This window comes from Drosophila navojoa, chromosome 5 (assembly GCF_054131105.1).
Source record: "Drosophila navojoa isolate 15081-1374.11 chromosome 5, UAZ_NAV_1.0, whole genome shotgun sequence".
In the NCBI taxonomy this organism is placed as follows: Eukaryota; Metazoa; Arthropoda; class Insecta; order Diptera; family Drosophilidae; genus Drosophila; species Drosophila navojoa.
Genome location: NC_142893.1, coordinates 25,394,390 through 25,415,923, shown reverse-complemented (window position 1 = coordinate 25,415,923; position 21,534 = coordinate 25,394,390). Strand labels below are relative to the sequence as shown.

Here is a 21,534-nt window from a genome sequence, read left to right as displayed (position 1 = left end):
ATTTAAGTGCAAGCACTGACTAGTGGTGCAAGGTTTCAATAATATGTCCATTAAAGCACTGACTGTCTGGTCCAGGGATGCCAAGTCAAAATTTGAGAATTACGTAGCCAGGCTCCAAAATCTACGTGTTTTTCCGTAGCACAATTTTGCTGAAATACGTAGATCTACATACTTTTTTAAGTTTAAAAACAATAAAAAAAATAGACCATTACATTTTGAAACTAACTGTATATCACTTCGTTGTTATTAATTCCATTTGCGTTTTTAGAAAGCAATTACATTGTTCAAATTATACATATTAATTAATGTACGTTTTACAAAACTTTATATGTACATGTTTTGATTAAAATATTTTAGGTGTTTGTCAGAAGGCTCTAAGTTTTCGTAAACATATCAAAAACGGAATTTAGTGCTGCTAACCCAATATAAATCATATCATCTTTTTTATTTAAAAATTTTTTAGTTTTTAGGGTATTTTGCAATATTTTATAAAAGTACATAGTTTTAGTCTCATCACACGTAAGCACGTATATCTCCTTTAAAATACGGAGGTCTACGTAAAAAGACGGAGGGCTGGCATCCCTGGTCTGGTCAGCGATTAAAGTAAAAAAACAAAATACCAATAGTAGAGACCCGTTCCAAATTTTCCACTTACATCTAAAGAATTATTACGGCGTTTATTAACATAATACCACTAATCATACAATAATACTTGCACAGCATATGTATGTGCTCCGTCTTCAGCATTTTTATAATAGGAATTTTTTGGAATCAATTTGGGCACTCTGTTTTTCTTACACCACCGCACATTATAAACAATTTCAAATATGTATATAAATAAATACATATCTATGTTAAACCACTAACGTAGTATGTTCAATGGAAAAGAATACAAATATTGAATATGATTGCTAAAAGTGAAATTACTATATAGTCAGAATATAATGCCTTCTATTCTAAAATATTGCGTAAGTTCCACTATAAACGCAATTTGAAGAAATATTTCAGGTGCTTCTAATTGTATGTATCGGACTGTAGATCAGAGGTAAGCAGGTTTGTATCCGTGTATGCATATTTGTAGTCGTAATTGTATATTTAGATGATGGCCACAAGCTGCACGCTGGGTGCATTTTTAAATTAATAATTTAAGAAACCTACACATTTAGTTTATTAAAAAAGAAAACATTGAAAATGTAGTATACAAATTATAATTTAGAGTATAGTGGAGTTTCAAAAAGCAAAATAATTTCGTTGTATCTTTGCATGTATTTCACAAGTTCCGCTTCTCTGCTGGGTACGTGTGCGCGGTGTACATGTGTGTAATTGTGTGTGCTTTTTGGAATGTTGCTTTGCACGAAATTCAAATTGTGACCATCCTTGAGATTAGTGAAGTGAATGGAAGAGAGACGGCAACGGGAGACGGGACTATAGTATGCAAAATTATCCAAATGCAGAATAATACAAATTAAATATATTTAAATGGATGAGCACACATTAAATGACTTATTGGAGTGTTCTGTATGTTTGGAGCGTTTGGACACCACCTCCAAAGTTTTGCCGTGCCAACACACCTTCTGTCGCAAATGCTTACAGGTGAGTAATGTGTGTGTGTGTTATTTTGTGTTTTTTTTTTTTTTTTTTTTTTTTGCGCAATCTTCATCATTTGTATTTTCCTGCAGGACATTGTCGCCAGCCAGCAGAAGCTGCGATGTCCAGAATGCCGGGTTTTGGTGAATTGTCGCATTGATGAGTTGCCGCCAAATGTGTTACTGATGAGAATTTTAGAAGGTGAGTGTTTCATGTGTGTGGGAAGCCACGAAGCTAATTTGTTATTTGTTACTCAATGTAGGCATGAAGCAAAATGCTGGCAAAAATGACCCTAAAACCGAAGAGTTGCCAAAAAAAATACAACTGCAGCAGGAAGCTCAGCCCACGCAACAACAACTGCAACAGAAGCAACAACAGCAGCACTACCAAGACCAACAGCAACAAAACGCAACTAACCAACAGCAATCACGTTCGCCACCGGAACAACATCAAGAAACTCGCCAAAAACCGCGACGATTTATGTTGCCGCACGCTTACGCGCTTTTTGATTTCTTGAGTGGTGAAGCGAGCGATCTGAAATTTAAGAAGGGAGACTTAATTTTGCTGAAGCAGCGCATTGACAACAACTGGTTTGTGGGCCAGGCCAGCGGGCAAGAGGGCACATTTCCCATTAACTACGTCAAAGTAGTTGTCGCATTGCCCATGCCGCAGTGCATTGCCATGTATGATTTTAAGATGGGGCCCAGCGATGAGGAGGGATGCTTGGAGTTTAAAAAGAGCACCGTGATTCATGTGCTCCGACGCGTCGATCACAATTGGGCAGAGGGTCGCATTGGACAAACGATTGGTATATTTCCTATAGCCTTCGTTGAGCTAAATGTAGCTGCTAAGAAGCTATTGGATAGCGGCTCCACAAATCCATTACCACAGGCGCCAGCACAACTAATGCAGCAACGCGCATTACCCCCTGTGCCAGTTATCGATCCCACGCAAATCACGAATGAATCCAGTACGGGCTCTTCCAACAGTTATTCCTCCAACAACAACAGCAGCAGCAATTCAAGCTCCACTAGCAGCTCCAACAACTGCAGTCCTAACCATCAATCGCTTCCCAATACCCCACAACATGCAGCAGCTGTGGCTGCAGCTGCTGCTCCGTCTGTAGCTGGAAATGGCTCGGTGCGTTATCGTGACAAGGGAGCTAAGGAGAAGCGTCACTCGTTGAATGCTTTGCTGCAATCAGCGCCACTTAGTTTATTGCAGACGAATCGACATTCCGCTGAGATACTGAGTCTGCCCCATGAGCTGAGTCGGTTGGAGGTCGGCTCACAGGCAGCCACAGCCACATCCACTTCCGCAGCAGTCATAATGCAGCCGTCGCAAACGTCGCGAGTGCTAAAGACTCAGATGCATCAACAGCAAATGCCTCCTACTCTACCTTGGGGGTACCTCGCATTATTTGCCTACAAGCCTCGACATGCCGATGAGCTGGAACTGAAAAAGGGATGCGTTTACATCGTTACTGAACGATGTGTCGATGGCTGGTTCAAGGGAAAAAATTGGCTAGATATTATGGGAGTGTTCCCGGGCAACTATCTGACACCATTACGCACACGCGATCAGCAGCAGCTGATGCATCAGTGGAAATATGTGCCACCCTTGACAGATATTAGTACGCCAGCCCAAACGCTGGATGTGCGTCTCAGCAATATGCTGCCTATCCATCCGCCAGATTTACCGCCGCGTCAGCAACATCAGCAACAACAGTCTCAAACAACTACCAGCAGCTCCGTCTGGACTAAGCCCGTCGAGGTTTTATTTAGCCGCAAGTCTAGTGGCCACACCGAAAGCAGAGCCGACAGTGTGGGCAGCAGCTCTGGCGCTGTGGGTCTTATGCGCCGCTTGACTCATATGAAGTCACGCTCCAAATCGCCAGGTGCTTCATTGCAGCCGAAGCAACAGCAATTGGCGAAAAAGGACTCAAGCACCACAGCAGCTGAAAATGTGGTCCAAGCCGCGCCATTACATCCAGTGCACGTGAGGTTAGTCCAAACCTCAACTCCGAACAAAGCTGTATAGCTAATGTATTTTAATTTCAGATCTGGCTCATGTCCCAGTCAGCTGCAGCAAAGTGAGCAACTGAAAGAAACCACTGGAGCATCTGCAGCAACTCCTTCAAATGCTGCCCAACTCTATCAAGATACTAGGAACGTCTCATACGGCTCTCAGCGTATCAAAAGCAACAAGGATCGCCCGCAGTTGCTGTGGTTAGTCATTGATTAGTAATATAAGAATAGAACGCAGCTACCCCAGTCTGATTTTTTCATCGTAGTGCTAGACAATCTTTGGATGCGGCTACGTTCTGCAGCATGTACAATGCCGCGTCTCCACCTCCACCTTCAAGCCATACACAAACACAGCTGCATGCCAACATGATTTTAACGCCCAATCACCGCAAGAGTCAGAGCCTTGACGCTGGTCATTTGCTAAGTGCCAACAATAGCAACAGCAACAGCAGCCTTAACGCTAATAGCAACATTATAACAGAAGCCGCCATCAAGGCTAGTGCTACGACAAAGTCGGTCTACTGTACGCGAGAGAGGTGAATTGGCCATCGATTTTCGTTTTAACAAGCTCTATACTATATTACTCAATATTTATTGCAGTCGCTTTCGGTGCATTGTGCCCTATCCGCCGAATAGTGAAATTGAACTGGAATTGCGGCCAGGCGACATAATTTACGTGCAGCGTAAACAAAAGAACGGATGGTATAAGGGCACACATGCTCGCACACATAAAACTGGTTTATTTCCCGCTTCCTTTGTGGAGCCGGATATTTAACCTAATTTACATTCCTCAAGTTTTGTTCTTTCGAAATTAATCGCCGGTCGATTCGTGCTTCCACAAATGTTTAACAATTTTTCTTTTCAAAAAAGAATAATTGGTACTTTACTTCGAATACAAATGCTCGAATATGTAGTTTTTATGCGATTTTTTAATCGAATTAATTTAAGTAATATACTTAAGGCACTAACACTTAAACTAGATAGTGAAATCAAAACACGAATTAATGAATCGATGAACCAACTTCAATTTGAAACGTAGATTGTAAAAAATCTTATCAGAAGTTTGAACATAACCACTGTTATGCATTGTACTTGTACTTACACATGCGCAAATGAATAATAAATCTTATTGTCTGGCAGTATGTAAACGATAACAAACTTCAAACATCTGATTGGACTTATTTTATTCACCATTATTTAAACATATTTCAACAAGAGTTTAAACATCGTCTACGTCTAGCTTAATCGCTCTTGTCAAACTTGGAACCGTAGATGGGCATGTACTGCAGTACCAGCTTCCAGTCGGTGTAATAGAGCAGGGCCAAGCCAGCAGCACCACCGAAGCCTGCGCCGGACCTTACACTTAAAATAAAAATGATATTGATATTAATGTTAAAATTGTCTGATTTGGCGATTATTGGTTATGCAATGTGATAGCATGTTACTCTCATACCAGTTAAAGATAAATGCAGTAAAATTGCTTAAACATTATTGATACTTACAAGGATGATGCGATTTCAGCGTGTTTTTTGCCAAAAGGTATGCGGAAAGCCATATTTTCGATTTAAATAAGTTTTTGTAGTAAATAAAAATCCACCTATTACTAGCTGTAAGACCGTAATTCAATACACTAAATATTATCAAATACAATAGAGCTCCGAAGAAAACTCGTGTGCGGTATCCCTGGCCAATCGAAATACTTGTTTTCACTCTCTTATTCGAATTAAACTCAAAAAAATAGTAAAAACTCTAAAAAAAAAAAAAAAAAAAAAATATTTAAAAACTAAAAATACTAGCGATATGTTCAGTAATACTAGCAGAGTCTCTGGTAAGTGATACTAGTCACTTTTCTTTCATATTTTAGGATCTTTCAAAAAAGATGAAAAAATTGGCAACCCTTGCAAGTGGACTACGTGAATATCAACTATTTGTCATCGTTTGCACATTTGCATTTGCATTGGAATTCTTTTTATATTTACTTTATTAAAATGAAGATTGCTATTTTTGGTGAGCTCAATCAGTTTGAACTAACTGTGCTCATTAGCTTGATGCCAGCCGTATTTATTTACTTATGGACACTGATAACCGGTGATATTAAAGTAAGCTATCCCAATCTGAGAGATCAGCTGCGGATGCCAGTAATCAGTGCAATTTTTTGTATTTTCAGAATTTTGAGGGTAGCAAGACAGCATATTCGGTTTATACAGCAAAAGATCCTATCAATTGCTACCAAAATTATACAGAAGAGAAAAAGGATACATAGAAAATAAAATACATTTAGAATTCAAATTTCGATAATTTTTCAAGTGAAAATATAATAAATGGATGTAGTAATATAATGATCATTTACTTATGCCAATGAAAAAAAAAAAAAAAACAATGTACTTCTAACTCTAAAATCAATAAAATATTAAGCAGTTCTAAAAAAAGGTAAAATATTTTGGCCGTTGAACCAGTGAGCTCTCTGGTTAGTGGTTGAACTAAATCAAGAACTAAAAAGTTCAGTTCAAATGCAGTTCATGAGTCACTTTCATGTGTGCATATGTATGTACATATGTATGTTTATATGGATGTGGTCGTACAGCAGGTGAACAATAACACTTTCTAGTTACAAACAATGCAATCTTTCTTTATTTCTGACCTCTTACAGCAACATTGCAAGAGTAATTCACGACTACTAAAAACCACGCAGTCGTTGAGACTAAGCACAAGAACAGCAACAAAGAAAGAACAACGCAAAAATAACTAACATGTCTGAAACATACGGTTTGTATTGCTTATAGCATTATCCAGTATTAATTAGTAACTAAATTTGTTTGCTTGCAGATTACCTATTTAAGTTTCTCATAATCGGCAGCGCGGGCAGCGGCAAAAGCTGTCTTTTGCATCATTTCATCGAAAGTAAATGTAAGTTGATTTGATTTGGAAGACAGGGTGGTAAATAGACAGGAAAAATTCTAATTGTTGAACACTTCAGTTCATCGTTATACGTAGTATATATAAATATAGATACTTTATATATATATGTATAAAATGAAAAATAAAAGAGTATAAATAACATACAATATACCGATATACAAATGGAATGAAAACGATATAAACAATTCGCGTACGAATGAGAATCTCCATTTTGTATTAAATTTGTATGAAAACTCATAGTGCAAGACATTCCTCTAAATCCTGTATACAAGGGTTAAATGTACGTGATGACAGTTTTCCCTATACTCAAATACCACCATCGCACATATGTATGTATGTACATTTGTATTCATGTTGTTTAATTCTTTATCTATCCAGTTAAAGACGACAGCTCCCATACGATTGGCGTTGAGTTTGGATCGAGGATTGTTAATGTGGGTGGGAAATCGGTGAAGCTTCAAATATGGGATACAGCTGGGCAAGAACGCTTCCGTTCTGTAACCCGTTCGTATTATCGAGGCGCCGCTGGCGCTCTTTTGGTTTATGATAGCACGTCACGGGATTCGTTCAATGCCTTGACTAATTGGTTAAACGATGCTCGAACATTGGCCAGTCCAAACATAGTTATATTACTAGTGGGCAACAAGAAGGATCTGGAGGAGGCACGTGATGTCACTTTCCTAGAGGCGAGCACATTTGCACAGGAAAATGGTGTGTTAATCATGGCTAACCATGAATCAATATCTATAAATTATTCGTATATTTCAGAGCTAATATTCCTTGAGACGAGTGCTAAGACGGGTGAGAATGTAGAGGAGGCATTTCTAAAGTGCTCAAAGACAATATTGGCCAAGATAGAGACAGGCGAATTGGATCCTGAACGTATCGGAAGCGGCATTCAGTATGGAGGGGCTGCCCTGCGGAATCTACAAACAAGACAACGCAGCATTAACAAACCCGACTGCACCTGCCGGGTGTAGATGAAAGATTATAGATTATGCAAAGAGAGGAGCTTAACCCAAGTTGTGGGGAGTGCACTTGAACAATATTTGTGTATTAGTTTAGGTGAGCAACTTAATCTCATTTAATCTACTTGATACGAAACCGCATTAGCCTTAGTTTTAATATATGTGTATGTAATGTATTTTTCCTCTATTGTGAAAAAAAATGTTTAACCCTATCTGCACAGTGCAATTTGTGGCATTCCAAAATATTAATTCGTTTGATTGTTTTGATTTATTGACTCCTCACCTTCAATTTCTGAATTCATTGTACAAGTTTCTTTCAAAATGTTAACATATACTATTTGTATGTAAACTGTAAGCACTTCAATAATTGTAAACCAGTGGCGGGCTCCAATAGTAATAACAACCATTAATAACTTGAATTGTGCAAAGAGCTTCTAGAAACGGGCCAGCATCATTTGCGAATACAAAAAAACAGTTCATTGATAGTTATCGTTGAATGCGTTAAGCATTTTGTAAATAAAAAATTGTATATAACTTTAAATGAATTGTGCTTGCGTAAATAAAAAGCAAAATACATAATAAAAGCATATATCAGATTTTCATAATCATATTTCAGATTTATTTATGGTTTAAAATATGTAATTTGTTTAAATTTGGTTGCTATCGAATTATTACATACATATGTATATAACAAGTAAGAGTGCTCTAGTTGAGACTGCCCGACCTGGAAATACCCTGAACCCTCCAAGCTGATATTCTAATCATTCTGCACTTTTATGCACAAATATGTACATGTAATAATTTTTTAATGTGTGTATAACCGAAGAACAATTCTCTCTGTAAATTACAAAATGTGTATACATACATTTATATGTACATACACACACAAAACATCTGAATACCTTCCTACTTTTCGCAAAACCATTATAACTAGATTTCCCATTTTCAATAGCTTACTACGAGATCCCCTGCAACTCATTCTGCACAAGCATGCGCGTGGTATACACGAACGGACAAGTCTTCAAGTCTCTGTTCTATCTACGGACGGACGAATAGACAGACTGGAAGGTGTAAGCCGATTCGGCAAATGGGAAACCAGGGTATAATGGTTTTATTAAAATGTATGTAACAGGTAGAAGACGTCGCAGACCCCACAGAGTATATATCTTGATCAGGGCGACGAGCTGAGTCGATTCAGCCTTGTCCGTATGTATGAACGCGTTGATTTTAGAAGATATAAGAGCTAGACTTCAAATTTTTTTTCAACTGTCCGTATATGTAGCGCCACTAACCAGAGAGTGATAGCGTGCATATAGAGTTTATCACTAAAAATCGATAACTCATCCCGTTAGTTTGTTATCGATAACAAACCTTATCGAAAACACTGACCAGAGAGGTTAGTGCCAGAGAACACAGTCAGTGTCGAAAATCAGTTATTAATAATGCAAATTTTTTATGACTACGCCGTTTAGGGGTGTGGCAGTTCGGACCTGAAGATGTGATTTTTCAGATTCAGATATATTTTGGACACTATTGATGCTAGAGACCTCAAATTTGGTATTAATATGTATATACTCGGGCTGATCTCCCAAGACGAAGAAGCTTTGGTGGATATACATATGTTCGCCCACAGGGGGCGTGACAAACCGCAAAAGTTTATAGCTTCTAAAGTATAAGAGCTAGAAGCTTTAAATTTGGATAGTTATGTTACCAGTAACCTCCTTTATCGATTCCCTAAATATTGTTACGCCTCTTTAGGGGCGTGGTACATAAAAAATACCCAAAATTTGCAGCTAAGTTACCGTTTGCTTGTTCAATGAGCTGGCCAAAAATGAAGTGTCTCCGCCCAGTAGGGGATTGGCAAATCGAGAAAAACTGAATTTTCTACAGTATTAGAGCAAAAATTGGCTACTAAGTTGCTGATGGGGTGTGAATGAGTATTTCGCAGTCGGTAACACCCGACTGCAACGTTCTATCTTGTTTTTTTATTGAATTAAATAATTAAATATACAGCGTCTTGTATATCTAAATCTTTACAAAACCTTTCAAAATTATTTGAAAAAAAATAAAATAAAAAATGGAAATAGAAACCTAATGGGTCTATGCTTCGCACTTGGCCAGTTTTTGGAGAGCATGTTTTGCAGCTGACAACTTGGCCTGCTTTCCGTTATTACCAAAGCCATAGACCTTGATGGTCTTCTCCATGCAGATGAATTGACAGGTGACCATCACTTGGTTATTGTCCATGACAGGCGAGCTAAAGGTGGGCTTTGCCAGCTTGTGCTCAAAGAGCTGACGGATCGGATTGAGTGGCACATTACGCGAGAATTCCAGTAGTTCGGGCTCAAACAGTCTGTAGACCACTTGCCAGGTGGTGTTTAAGTCGCGGCAGTCTAGGTAAACGGCGGCTATAAGTGCCTCCAGAACATCACCCAAGGCCTTGGGCACATCGACGTTATGAGAAATGTTAAACTCGCCTACTTTCGGGGCTTTGGCTTCGCTGATTGTAGGTTTGGCTTGCTTCGCCGTCAGCTCGGCCATTTCTAATTCTTCATCTGAGTCAAGAGGCTCCGGCTGCACATCTTTCTCCTCCATGAGAATGCGCACATGGTTAGTAACGCGATGATTCTGCGTCTCCTGGAACTGCACGAAACTCTGAATCGATTCAGAGAGTAGTGCATTCTCTGCTAGAATGAAGAAATGGAATCGATGGCGCACACAAATGCAAGCCAGAGTCGTATTGTTAACCAGAGCCGAGCGCAGATCTGTCAACTGACCAGGTGTCATACGAGTTTTGTGCTCAAATATGTAAGCTGAGATTAGGAAATCCAATATAGCATCGCCTATAAATTCCAACTCCTGGTAACAACCCGTCAAACGGTTTGTGGGATTCGAAGGATGTGTTAAGGCTTGCAGGAGATAAGCCCGATCGCAGAAAGTGTAACCCAAATTTTGCTCTAAATGCCGATGATTGATCAAGAAACCATCCACCTCACGCTGCGAAATATTGGTGCGCATCCGTGACCCACCTAGCCGCAGATCTAGCAGCTGTGTGAGTGGCTTGCCAATGTCTGGTTTGCAGATGCCAAAATATTCCAGCATGCGGAAGCCGTGATGCAGTCCATAGTTCTTCACAACCACGCCCAATATCGCCTCCAGGGTGTCGGCGATCAGTTTATCAGGCATCTGCACCTGGCCCAGGCAGAAGTTAATTTCGCTGCTATAGTCTAAGCCCGCATGGTGAGATTGCTGGTTGGCTTGACAGCCATTGACAAAATGAATAAACGATTGCTTTCCACAATTGCCATCGCCGAACAGCTCTTCCTCGCTGATGGATAAGTTGCGCAAATTGTGCGGACCGACCAGCGCTGCCACACCCGGATCCTCCTTCCAAAGAGCCTTCACATTCTGTGGCAAGGACACACTGGGCGGCAGCCATGAGTACTTCGGTGTGAAGAGCGTGCTGTAGATGCGAAGGGGTATGTCTGTTTCGCTGAGACAGTATAATAGATTACGATTAGAAACCAGCGTCGATTTTACCTGAAACAATAAGAAATATAAATGCACATAATTGTTTCAATCACTATTAATTAATACCTGTGTCAGGATGCCTTCATTCCAGTCCGGATACCTGTTAGCCAAATATAGGGTGGCGCTGAGTTTAAGAAAACAATCGCCGAGAAGCTCGAAGCGCTCCATATCGAAGACGTCGACACTACCCGCATATGTGATGGCTGCCAGGAACTCGCCCTGTTCTGCTGGAGTTATATGGTCATTAGAAATACTGTGCTGCAACACAGATAACTCCACCTGCTCGACAGGTTTTCCATTATCCGTGCTAGAGGGCATTATGGCAGGCAGCTTATTTGAACGCGTCTGACTGCTATATATATTGCCCTTGGGCATTTTGAATTGCAACTGGGTCCAGAGCTCTTTGTCCTCGTACTCCATACTATCGAGACTATCATTCTTTCCTTTGGTGAAATTGTAAAAATATGAAAGTTCTACAGGATAGGTGGACATGACGTTGCGTTCAATGTCGCGAGGTTCCATATACTGCTGCCAAGGTACTTCCAGGTCGGTTATCTCCAGCTTTTCCATCGCCATCTCGACTCCCTTGGTTGGCAGAGGCTCGAGCAGTGGACGCGGCTCTTCGTAATCATCAGCATACATCGCATTGCCCTGGTGATCGACGTTTCGACGGAGCGACCAGTCAATCTCCAAGGGCCGCGGTCTATAATCCACTCCGTTCTGGGGCATTTTATCCAGACCAAGATATTTATTAATTCGAACACGCAGCGTCTCAGCATGCAGCATAAAGTGCAGACGTCGCAATATACTAGGTAGGAAAAGCAGCTTCACCCACAGGTCGCCAGGAAATCCGAAATTAAAGCACAGCTCAGGAATTAGCATAACCTTGGCACGCGCTTTACTCAGTGCCGAGGATTTAACGCGTTGCTGCACATAAAAATTCAACTGATCGGATAGTTCCCGTACCTCGATTAGGAACTGCTGCTTGTACACTACATCGCCTATGTAGTTGCGGTACTTTGACATGGTGAACTCGTAGTAGTTCTTGTCCTGATGTTTTTCCTCCATCATGCTTAGGGGCGTCAGATCCGTGTGGACTTTGGTAACCAACATACGTTTCTCATCGTAATTGGCATACCACTGCGTTACTATCGTGCCCACATAGTCCTCTGGATTAGGTGGCGGTAATTGTTGGCGCTCGGCCAGACTTCTAGAGTGAGCCTTGGGCAAGCGTTGGAATTGTTGTACCAGTGGCCAATCGATGCCAACGTCAGGCGTTGCTGACAGTGGCACCACGAGGAAAGAGTTTTCATTACTATGGCGATCAAACACGAAAAATGGCTGCCAAATACGCAGGATATCTCGGAAGATCATTACATGAAAATGCTGCACCTGTTCCAACTGCTCTTCTGTCCGTATGACTACCTCCCGCGGCTCTTCGGCCACATGCGCATGCATCTTGCCCTGGTGGCTGAAGAGTGGCATCTCGGCCATGCGTGGCAACCGCTTCGTCAGCAGCAGAGCGTAGTTCCGACGCGTTTGCAGCGAGTCGTAAATATGACTCGTGTAATCATTGCGATCGTAGTGTGGCTCGACACTAATCTCATATGCATAGCATGTAACTCCCACTCGCGGCATAGCATCGTTAAATTCTTCTGGATATTTTGTGACATAAGTTTTCATGTTCTTGTTGATATGTTCGCGATCTGAATGCTTAAAGGTAACTGCAAGTAAACAAATGTAAGAGTATAATAGTATATGAACTTATATATATATATATATATATACATGTATATACAATATTGAAAAACTATAATCATAGCCTTGCTCTTGAATCAATTGATTATATTGGTTTTGCATAATGGTAATCTGTAAATAAATCATATCATCGCAATTGATAAAATATTTCGAACCAGAAATTATATGTCCAAATGTTATAAGGAGTCATTGTCAAGTCACATTGAAATCATGATTTCCACTCATACGCATTTGGAAAAGAGATACACACCATTGTCGCCGTACTTCTTCCAATGCTCAAAGTGAATATTGGCGATCTCGGCAACGCGTTCGATTGCCGTTGTAGGCAAAAAGCGCTCATTAAGTTCACCCAACTGGTAGAGTTTGACACAGGTCTTGAATGCCGCCGAAATTTTAGCCAAGCGTGAGCAAGGCATGGCGTCACTCTGTAAATGAATGAGGCATTAGATCATAATGATCGCTGATCGAAGAAAACCATAATTGTGATCGCTTACATAGATTGTTTCGCGTAACGCTGAGTTAAGTGGCAAGGTTAGGGACACAACATATTTTTGCGCCCAATCTTTGGTGAATGCCCTACGTTCCTCTGGCTCGAGTAGCTTGAACCAGGGCAGGACAATGCCAAAGGCATCCGATGGCATCTGTTGGCAATAGCGATGCACTAGGGCTAGGGCACTGCTGGCCAGCAACACGGCACCACTTCCGCTGATGAACGGCGGAATATCATCCTGGAAGTGCTCGTTGATATCGTCCAGTTGGGGATCTGCACGCTCTAGCACGCGATCTTTCAGATATTCACCGATGTCGGCGTGTGCCTTTCGATACTGCAGTATTTGAGTCGAGGTCTTTTGCTTTTCCAGATCCGACGAGATGATTATGAATGATGCTTCCTTTGAGCGCGCACGTCCCTTGGTTTGCACATACATATTGAAGGTCTTTATCGGATCCAGTATAATTACATAGTTACAGGCCTGTACATCTATGCCTTCCTCCAAAACGCTGGAGCATATCATCATATTTGCCTCGCCATCCCGAAACTCTTGAATTGCCTGAGAGCAACGAAATAGGTTTTAAATAAAAACCTGAAATTATATTTTCCTGACCCGCCTCATCATAGAAATATACACTAGAAATTCCCACACTTGCTATTCAGCATTCTAACAAAAAATAGCTAGGAATAACAATAGCAAGGTCAACTTTTGTTTCAACTATCGCGTAAGAAATCAAGAATTGTAATTTCGTAATTGAGATTCAATCGGTTTGATTACATACCGATTTTAGCCAGCGACGTTCGAGTTTGTCGAAATCATGAAAAATACCACTGCGTCCAACCATAAATTGAGGAAAAAGCACGTTTCGTAGCTCGGGCGTGGCTGCAATATAGTTAAGCAGTAGTCCATAGATACACTTGCACGTATAGCGACGCTCTACAAAGACCAGACAGCAAATATCTTTGGGTTGCTTGTTGCCAAAGGTTTGCTTCAGATACTGCAAAAACAATTGCACTTTAGGCGTGGAGAAGTTCATGATCACTTCTTCTGTATTGATCATGTCGTCGGACATCTGATCGTCGTCCAACATGTCGCGTAGTTTCGAAACCAACATGTGGCGCACAGTCTCGCAGAGCGTGATGGCTGAGCGATACATATTACGCAAACTGAGCGTCTCGGCCTGTCGCCGTTTTATCTCAAACTCGACTATCAAGGATACGATTGCAATGGATCCCGCATAGATGCCGTAGTTATCCAATTGGTATAGAAAGTCATTAATTAGCAGTTTTATGGCGCTCTTTTTGTTCGGTTCGCGCTGTATTCGCATCCCCTTGGACATACGCACGGGCTGAACCCCAATGTCTTGGAGTTCCAGCGTCTGTAAGTAGTTCTTGATGCGTTGCCTGATTTTTTTAATTTTGTCAAATATTTGAACCTCCGATTTATAGGTCATTAGCGATTCGCGCGGTTTGGTGGAGTGACTGGGAAACATGTAAAGAATAAGTTAGTATTTAATAATTTCTTAATGTTTGCATGCTCACAGCATTACGTTCTCCAATTCCTTGGTGTCAGAGACGGTGACAATATTGCCACAATATGTGGTTTCCAGCTCTTTTAACTTTTTGGCTACCTCCTTAATCTCGTTGCCTTTAATCAGGACGCCGGTCAGACCTACGATTCGGGGCAGGTTTTTTATACCTTTTTTCATTTGCATTTGAACAAGCTTCATAAACTCGTGATATGGGTGTTTGCCAGTGCCATGATGGCATTCGTCTAAAATAGCAATGCTCACCGAAGTCAGTGACATGTAATTTTCACTTATTAAATTGAGAATGACCTGAGCTGTGCCTACCAATACCTGTAACAAGAATTCAAAGTCGATAAGAGTAAAGTAAATTAATTGCTCAACTGTAAATGCTTGGTTGAATTTCAAACTTCTAACTGAAAAGATTGTATATTTGTATTTTTCATAATTTGCTTTGTTTTCTATTCACTGAGGCTCTAAGGGTCAGCGCTAATCTATGTACAGTCGACTCTTGTTATTTCAAACCTGCGTTATTTCGAACCTCTCATTAATTCTAAGTTATCACGAGTCCTCTACAAAATCTCTTTATAATTCGAACTAAAAAATCTTTGCTAGGATGCGGTAATTCGTACTCATATGGTTAAACACTCGACAATTCGAATCTGCGAAGTTTCTTGGTGTGGTAGTAAGAACTTTGAATTTGAATTTTGGAACTCTCCTGAAACTAACTTTACTGTGCGTGGTTACGTGTTACAAATAAAGCATAGACACATTTTTATGCTCACTTCCGCACGAATCGCTTCGTTAGTATACATATTACATTTTTTTATGAAATGAGTCCTAAAAAGTATAAAAGTTTGACGATTGCTGAAAAAAAGAAACTAATTGGAAAAGTAGAAGGAGGTGAGAAGAAAAGCGATGTTGCAAAAGAATTTAAGAGTTTTTCTGACTATGTTCAAGTGGATGAAGATGTTGCTGTTTCAGGATCCCTAACTAATGGGGAAATCTTATCTGCGACAGATACGAATGAAAAGAGCGACGATGAAGATGAAGACGATACATCAGAGCCTTTGGCAACGGTGTTAGTTAAGGTAGCAAGTGCCTCATTGGATAAATTACAAAGCTATTGTCTAAACAACGAAACTGATGAAACAGCATATCAGGCACTTTTTGTCTTTAAAAAAATATTGAAAAGTCTGAGCAGAAGCAATGTGCTTCAAAGCAAGCCCGTATAAATGAGTTCATAATAAAGCTTAATTAATTTGAACATATGTATGTACATTACGTTAAAAAAAAAAGCGCTTGATAATTCAAAGCTTTATTTATTTTCTCTTAAAATTTCGAACCATTTAATATTTCAAACATTCGATAATTCGAAATATTTTAAGAGTCCCTTGAATTTCGAAATAACGAGAGTCGACTGTATATATTTTAGTTCTTATCTATTTCCATTGCAATTAAAGAAATGTTTACATGATTATGCCGAACAATTTTTCACTTTTTAGTAGAAATATCATGCGTTCAAATACTTACTTGATGATTATGTATTTCCTCATCCCATTTGTTTTTTTTCCAATTGTCGGTGCCCTGCTCTCCGACATAGTATCCGACTTTTAAGTTAGTGAGCTTTCGTAAACATATAGCTTGTTGTCGAGCCAGCTCTACGGTATTGCAAATGAATAAGGCGCGCTGACCGCCCTCTTCGATCGATCTGTATATGAAAATATGTCTATATTATAGTATTCCAATATAATAAACAATTACAGTGGCGAGCACGTATGGATACATGTGGGTGTCAGATTCATTAGATATATTTAATTAAGGAAATCATAACATATGTTGTACATTGTGCTTATATAGGTAGGTTTTTCAGCTGGCTACATAAAACGAGCTATGTATCCACTTTTGCGGTTTTAAATTTCTTAAAATATTTACTATATTTATTTTTCCTAAAGACCTTCAGCCTTCAAAGCGCTTAGGCATACATTTCAACAATTTTCCCGAATGGGCATGCGAAAGCTTGCTCCGTTTCACCTGCACCCAACACCAAACTCAACCATCCCATTCGGTGGAGTATCGTACTTTGAGAGCCTGTTTTTTCAACCAAACCCCTTAAGTTTCCTAGAGGGTTCAGATCCGGACTTCATGCACTCCATTATGAAAAATGTTGGATTGTCAAGCTAATTCTTTAAATTTTTTGCTTTGTGATTGGGGTCATTGTGTTGCTGAAGCACTACGTTTTCCACAGAATCGGGTGATTGGGTCTTCCAACTATTCAATTATTCATCCTTCAGCTTAACCAGCGACCCAGGCACCCGTCACTATGCTTCAAGGCATAATGGTTTTGCAACTTTTCGTGTTGACGGTGTCAATCATACTCCTTTGTTATCATTTGACCAAATAACGCTCTTCCAATCGTATTCGCAATAATTTGTATGGTCTTTGCAGAATTTGAGGCGAGCGGAAGGCTGCCCAAGCATTAGGTCAACTTTGTCATATCGAACAAGTAAAAAGGCTCTAGTCGGGACTGCTCGACTGGGAGATACCCTGAACCCACCAAGCTGATATTCTTATCATTCTGCACTTCTTTTATGCGCGCACACATTCATACATATGCATCCACCCTCACGCGCCCGCGCTCTGCTAACTGCGCAGTAAGCAGCGACTGCGCATGGGCTGCGCTACAGTGAGCGCAGTGTGAGAATTTACTTGGTGAATAACTTCTTTTGTAAACATACGATCCTTATTAAATTTTCAGGGCCTAATTATATGGTCAAAATGTGTGTACATTCCAAAGCACAAGTCTCTAGTACTTGAAATACGTTTTTTGCGAATTGGGGACGAAAGTGGCGTGGTATCCAAAATTTGTTGATTACAAAATGTATTCATCATATGTACATACACAGTAAATCTGAAGTCTCCACGACTAACAGTATTCTAATGAGGCTCAAAAAACAAAAACAATTTTTCGATTATTCTCGATTCACACAAAATTTCAGCTCTCTAGCTCTTATATCTTCTGAGATCTCGGCGTTCATACGGACAGACGGACGGACAGGGGTCTACGCCTACTGGGGGTGTGTCAATTGGAAAAACTGCAAAGACTAAGCGAATAAATCGCTTTTAGCATCGTCTATTGATTTGCACAAAAAGAATAAAATAAAAGTTCTTCACTTTAAAAGCATACTATACTGTATATTATAACACACCTTCAGCCTGTTACATTAAAAACCAAACATATTTATTAGACGGAATATGTTTACATACATATGTACATACATACATATATAAAACAAGTAAGAAAGCTCTGGTGGACACTGCTCGGCTACGGAATCCATTGAACCCTTCAAAGAATTCAATAATTTGCAATTCTTCGAGTCTTTCTGCTTACGCAAGAAACGCACTCACTTACACAGAATGCAGGGAATGCAAGCACAAGCACGCTTTGACTGCAGTGTGGGCTTACTATGTAAACTTAATTGCTTAATAACTTTTCTTGTTGATGAACTATGCTCATGAAACTTGCAGGTGGTATTTATAGAATTAAAGTTCGTGTATATGCCAAAGCACAAGTCTTTAGTATTCGAAGTACGACTTTTACATAATGGCTAAATCGACACAGCTCGTCGCTCTGATCAAGAACATATGTATATACTTTGTGGGGTCTGCCACGCCCCTTTCCGCCTGTTACATACATTCAACAAAACCATTATACCTGATTTCCCATTTTCGCTGGATTCAGGTTATAAATATGAGCCCATTTAAAACAAGTAAGAAAACTCTAGTCGAGAGCGCTCGACTAGATACTAACCTGAACCAAACTAATAGAAAAACACATTTAGTATGGTTCAAATTTCAATTTCGATGTATTTAAAAATATTAATGAAATAGAAAACTCATTTAATTAAATATATAAAAATTTTGAAACAATTAAAAAAAAGAATTACGACACGCTCTGGGTTTGAACCCGAGACCTCGTGTTCAAGCGCGGCGCTTTCTACCTTGACGCCACCCTTCTGTTCTGATTTTCAATGTCAAAACTGAAATAGATTCACTGCTGCAGCGCCATCTACCAAATCTAAGCCAAACTAACTGCTGATGTGACTTTAAGCATGTGCAAGAACAACCAAACTAATAAAAACGTACATATAGTATGGTTAAAATTTCAATTTCGATTTTTGAAAAAATATAAGAAATTTAATCAAATATATAAAAATTTTGAAGCAATTAAAAGAAAACTACAATACGCCCAGCAGGATTCGAACCAAAGACCTCGCGATCGAGCGCCGCGCCCTCTACCATGACGACACTCCACTATTCAAAACTGAAATAGATTCACTGATGCAACGCCATCTAGCAGAACTAAACGAAACTAACTGCTGATGTGATTCTAAGAATGTGCTAGATGTTTGAATGTATGTGTGCACACGTATTGGAAAACTGCTGTTGCTGCAGCACGTGCGTTTGTTAATTGGCCATTTTTTTTTTTTAACGTCAATTAACTAAACCGAATTTAATGAAACTTTCAGCATATGATCTACATATTCTATTGAATATTTGGCATTTAAAAAAAAACATGTCAAATCATTCACAATCAGCTATACTAGCATCTGACCTTCACTGAGGATTCTGGTGAATTTGGAGCCGGTATCCAAAATATAACAAAAACCGAAATTGTATAAAATGCATTGGAATATATTTTTGGAGACTATAGCTCTAAAAATGTAGGAGATATAAATTTATAACCTATTGCGCTTGGGTTGCGCTGCAGTGTTGGCAATATAATGAGAACTTATTTGTTGAATAATTTAATTTCTAGACGTACGATCGTAATGAAACTTTCAGAACGTAATCATGATGTTTAAATGTATGTGTATACCGAAGCACAAGTCTCTAGTATTTGATATACGACTTTTACAAAGATGAGGGTGAGGGGGTGGATTTAGGGGTGGGGGGTAAATTTTAACAAAAACCGAAATTGTATAAAATGAATCTTAATATACATTTTAAAATTGGAGACTCTAGCTTGAAAGATGTAGGAGATATAATTTTTAAGTGATCTTCGGTAAGGTTTTTTATCGATAAAAAAGTATCGGAATGATTTATCGTTTTTTAGTGAAAAACTCGATATGCGCGCTGTATTTACGGACATTTTAAAAAAAAGTTGAAGTCTCTAGCTCTTATATCTTCTGAAATCGACGCGTTCAAACATACGGACGGACGGACGGACGGACAGATAGACGGACAGGGCTAAATCGACTCAGCTCGTCGCCCTGATCAAGAATATATATACTTTGTGGGGTCTGCCACGCCTCCTTCTGCCTGTTACATACATTTTAACAAAACCATTATACTCTGATTTCCCATTTTCAATGGGTTCAGGGTATAAAAATAATTAATTAATAGATTTTTAAAAAATTTATGTAGATTTAGATAATATATTTTTTTTTCATGTAGCTATTTTACTTGAAAGCTTCGTTAGTCCCGTACTTTCATTTGCTTCTGTATTGACTCACACAATAAAGCAAAACTGCAAGATAAGCTGTATATGCACTGAGTATGACTAATCAGAAGCGTTTCAGGAATTTCGTTAACTAGAAAAACGATGTATGGTGTAAACATCATCAGTATTTTATAAGGAACCTTTTAGAAGAATCGCAAATTTTAAGTCAATAATCAATAATAGCGAATTAGTTTGCCTTCACATTTACGATAAGCACACAGAAGACAGAGATCGCAGAAATCGAATTTTCTTTGTTTAAATCACGAAGTGAGCGCGTATGCAACAGGTTGCAGATCAAATGGAAGCGAGAAGGAATGTTGTTTGCTACCTTTTTGGGCGGCTTTATATAATTATAGCTTACTGTCAACTCCAATAACAAACTGCGCGAGTGTTTGCATCACTGTGTTTTTGTGCGCCTGTATGTGTAACTTAATATTAATTGCATGTCAAAAACTCCCGACTAGAGCACCACGGATAGTTTTCTTTAATGTTGAATCGATTCGATAATTAAGTTGTTACACTCACTTGTCCATGTTTTGGGAAAATCGCTTAAGGGCCAGGATGGCCACGTAAGTTTTGCCAGAGCCAGTGGGCAAGTAAATAATACCATTTCGTTTAACGATGTATTCCACGAGTCGCAGTTGATAGCTTCGTGCCTGAGTGAAATTAAAAACATTAATGTTTCGCTGAAAGTGAATTTTAATTATTATAATTTACCTCCATTTTGTCAGTCTCTTTATTTTCGGACATATTTCCAATATGATTTTATGCTAATTCTGCACTTTTCGATTGTAAATCGTACACTGAAATGGCGTACACGCAATTAAATACAAATGCGATAGAAGCACAGTGTAAGTGATCGCTTCGGATCGCTCCTTCATATTTTTGTTTGTTTGTATAATGCTGACGTGGCAGCGTAGCAGCTCTGTTACCATTTACCTTTTTGTATATTTTGGGGATGTACCGTTTTCTGCCGGCCAGTTGGGTACTTGATTGGGCAAAGGTTTACATACATACTTAATGCATACTATGCCGGTTTTTTATTAGATGTGATTAAGAAGTGATTATATATACGAATCTTACCTTTTTTACATAAGCCCATGCATAGATTTGTTTAAATAACTATTAAATTAAAATTGCGTGACAACTTGTACAAATAATAAAATAATTAAAAACAATCTTTAGCAATTCGACATCACAAAGGCACATGCAATGTGTGACTGTT

The 21,534-nt window shown here is 39.3% G+C and overlaps 5 protein-coding genes across 6 annotated transcripts; 3 read left to right on the top strand and 2 right to left on the bottom strand.

Annotated features, from left to right (window-relative positions):
- The first annotated feature begins 1,037 nt into the window (after positions 1-1,037).
- POSH (SH3 domain containing ring finger posh) lies at positions 1,038-4,631 on the top strand. The gene is made up of 7 exons (XM_030389443.2): positions 1,038-1,053; positions 1,278-1,593; positions 1,680-1,788; positions 1,850-3,590; positions 3,648-3,815; positions 3,881-4,150; positions 4,215-4,631. The coding sequence occupies exons 2-7, from the start codon at positions 1,480-1,482 to the stop codon at positions 4,387-4,389; spliced, it is 2,577 nt and encodes an 858-aa protein (XP_030245303.1). The 5' UTR covers positions 1,038-1,053; positions 1,278-1,479; the 3' UTR covers positions 4,390-4,631.
- Positions 4,632-4,785: 154 nt separating this feature from the next.
- Positions 4,786-5,329, bottom strand: UQCR-6.4 (Ubiquinol-cytochrome c reductase 6.4 kDa subunit). Its single transcript, XM_018104975.3, has 2 exons — positions 5,117-5,329; positions 4,786-4,976 (listed from the first exon to the last, which is right to left on the bottom strand). The coding sequence occupies exons 1-2, from the start codon at positions 5,167-5,169 to the stop codon at positions 4,856-4,858; spliced, it is 174 nt and encodes a 57-aa protein (XP_017960464.1). The 5' UTR covers positions 5,170-5,329; the 3' UTR covers positions 4,786-4,855.
- A 157-nt stretch (positions 5,330-5,486) lies between these two features.
- On the top strand, positions 5,487-5,888 carry LOC108653994 (uncharacterized). Its single transcript, XM_018104971.3, has 2 exons — positions 5,487-5,713; positions 5,782-5,888. Exons 1-2 carry the CDS (start codon positions 5,603-5,605, stop codon positions 5,875-5,877), a joined length of 207 nt encoding a protein of 68 aa, XP_017960460.1. The 5' UTR covers positions 5,487-5,602; the 3' UTR covers positions 5,878-5,888.
- A 338-nt stretch (positions 5,889-6,226) lies between these two features.
- On the top strand, positions 6,227-8,085 carry Rab4 (RAS oncogene family member Rab4). Its single transcript, XM_018104967.3, has 4 exons — positions 6,227-6,380; positions 6,441-6,521; positions 6,912-7,244; positions 7,302-8,085. Exons 1-4 carry the CDS (start codon positions 6,365-6,367, stop codon positions 7,511-7,513), a joined length of 642 nt encoding a protein of 213 aa, XP_017960456.1. The 5' UTR covers positions 6,227-6,364; the 3' UTR covers positions 7,514-8,085.
- A 1,448-nt stretch (positions 8,086-9,533) lies between these two features.
- On the bottom strand, positions 9,534-21,527 carry Dcr-2 (Endoribonuclease Dcr-2). Of its 2 annotated transcripts, XM_089261070.1 has the most exons (10): positions 21,393-21,527; positions 21,027-21,112; positions 20,835-20,965; positions 16,340-16,517; positions 14,823-15,139; positions 14,063-14,762; positions 13,285-13,839; positions 13,041-13,215; positions 11,099-12,756; positions 9,534-11,041 (listed from the first exon to the last, which is right to left on the bottom strand). In XM_089261070.1, the coding sequence occupies exons 2-10, from the start codon at positions 21,057-21,059 to the stop codon at positions 9,602-9,604; spliced, it is 5,187 nt and encodes a 1,728-aa protein (XP_089117196.1). In that variant the 5' UTR covers positions 21,060-21,112; positions 21,393-21,527; the 3' UTR covers positions 9,534-9,601. The 2 variants fall into 2 exon arrangements, with proteins under 2 accessions (XP_089117196.1, XP_089117195.1); XM_089261069.1 differs by lacking the exon at positions 21,393-21,527 and having other exon boundaries at positions 21,027-21,314.
- Positions 21,528-21,534: the final 7 nt, after the last annotated feature.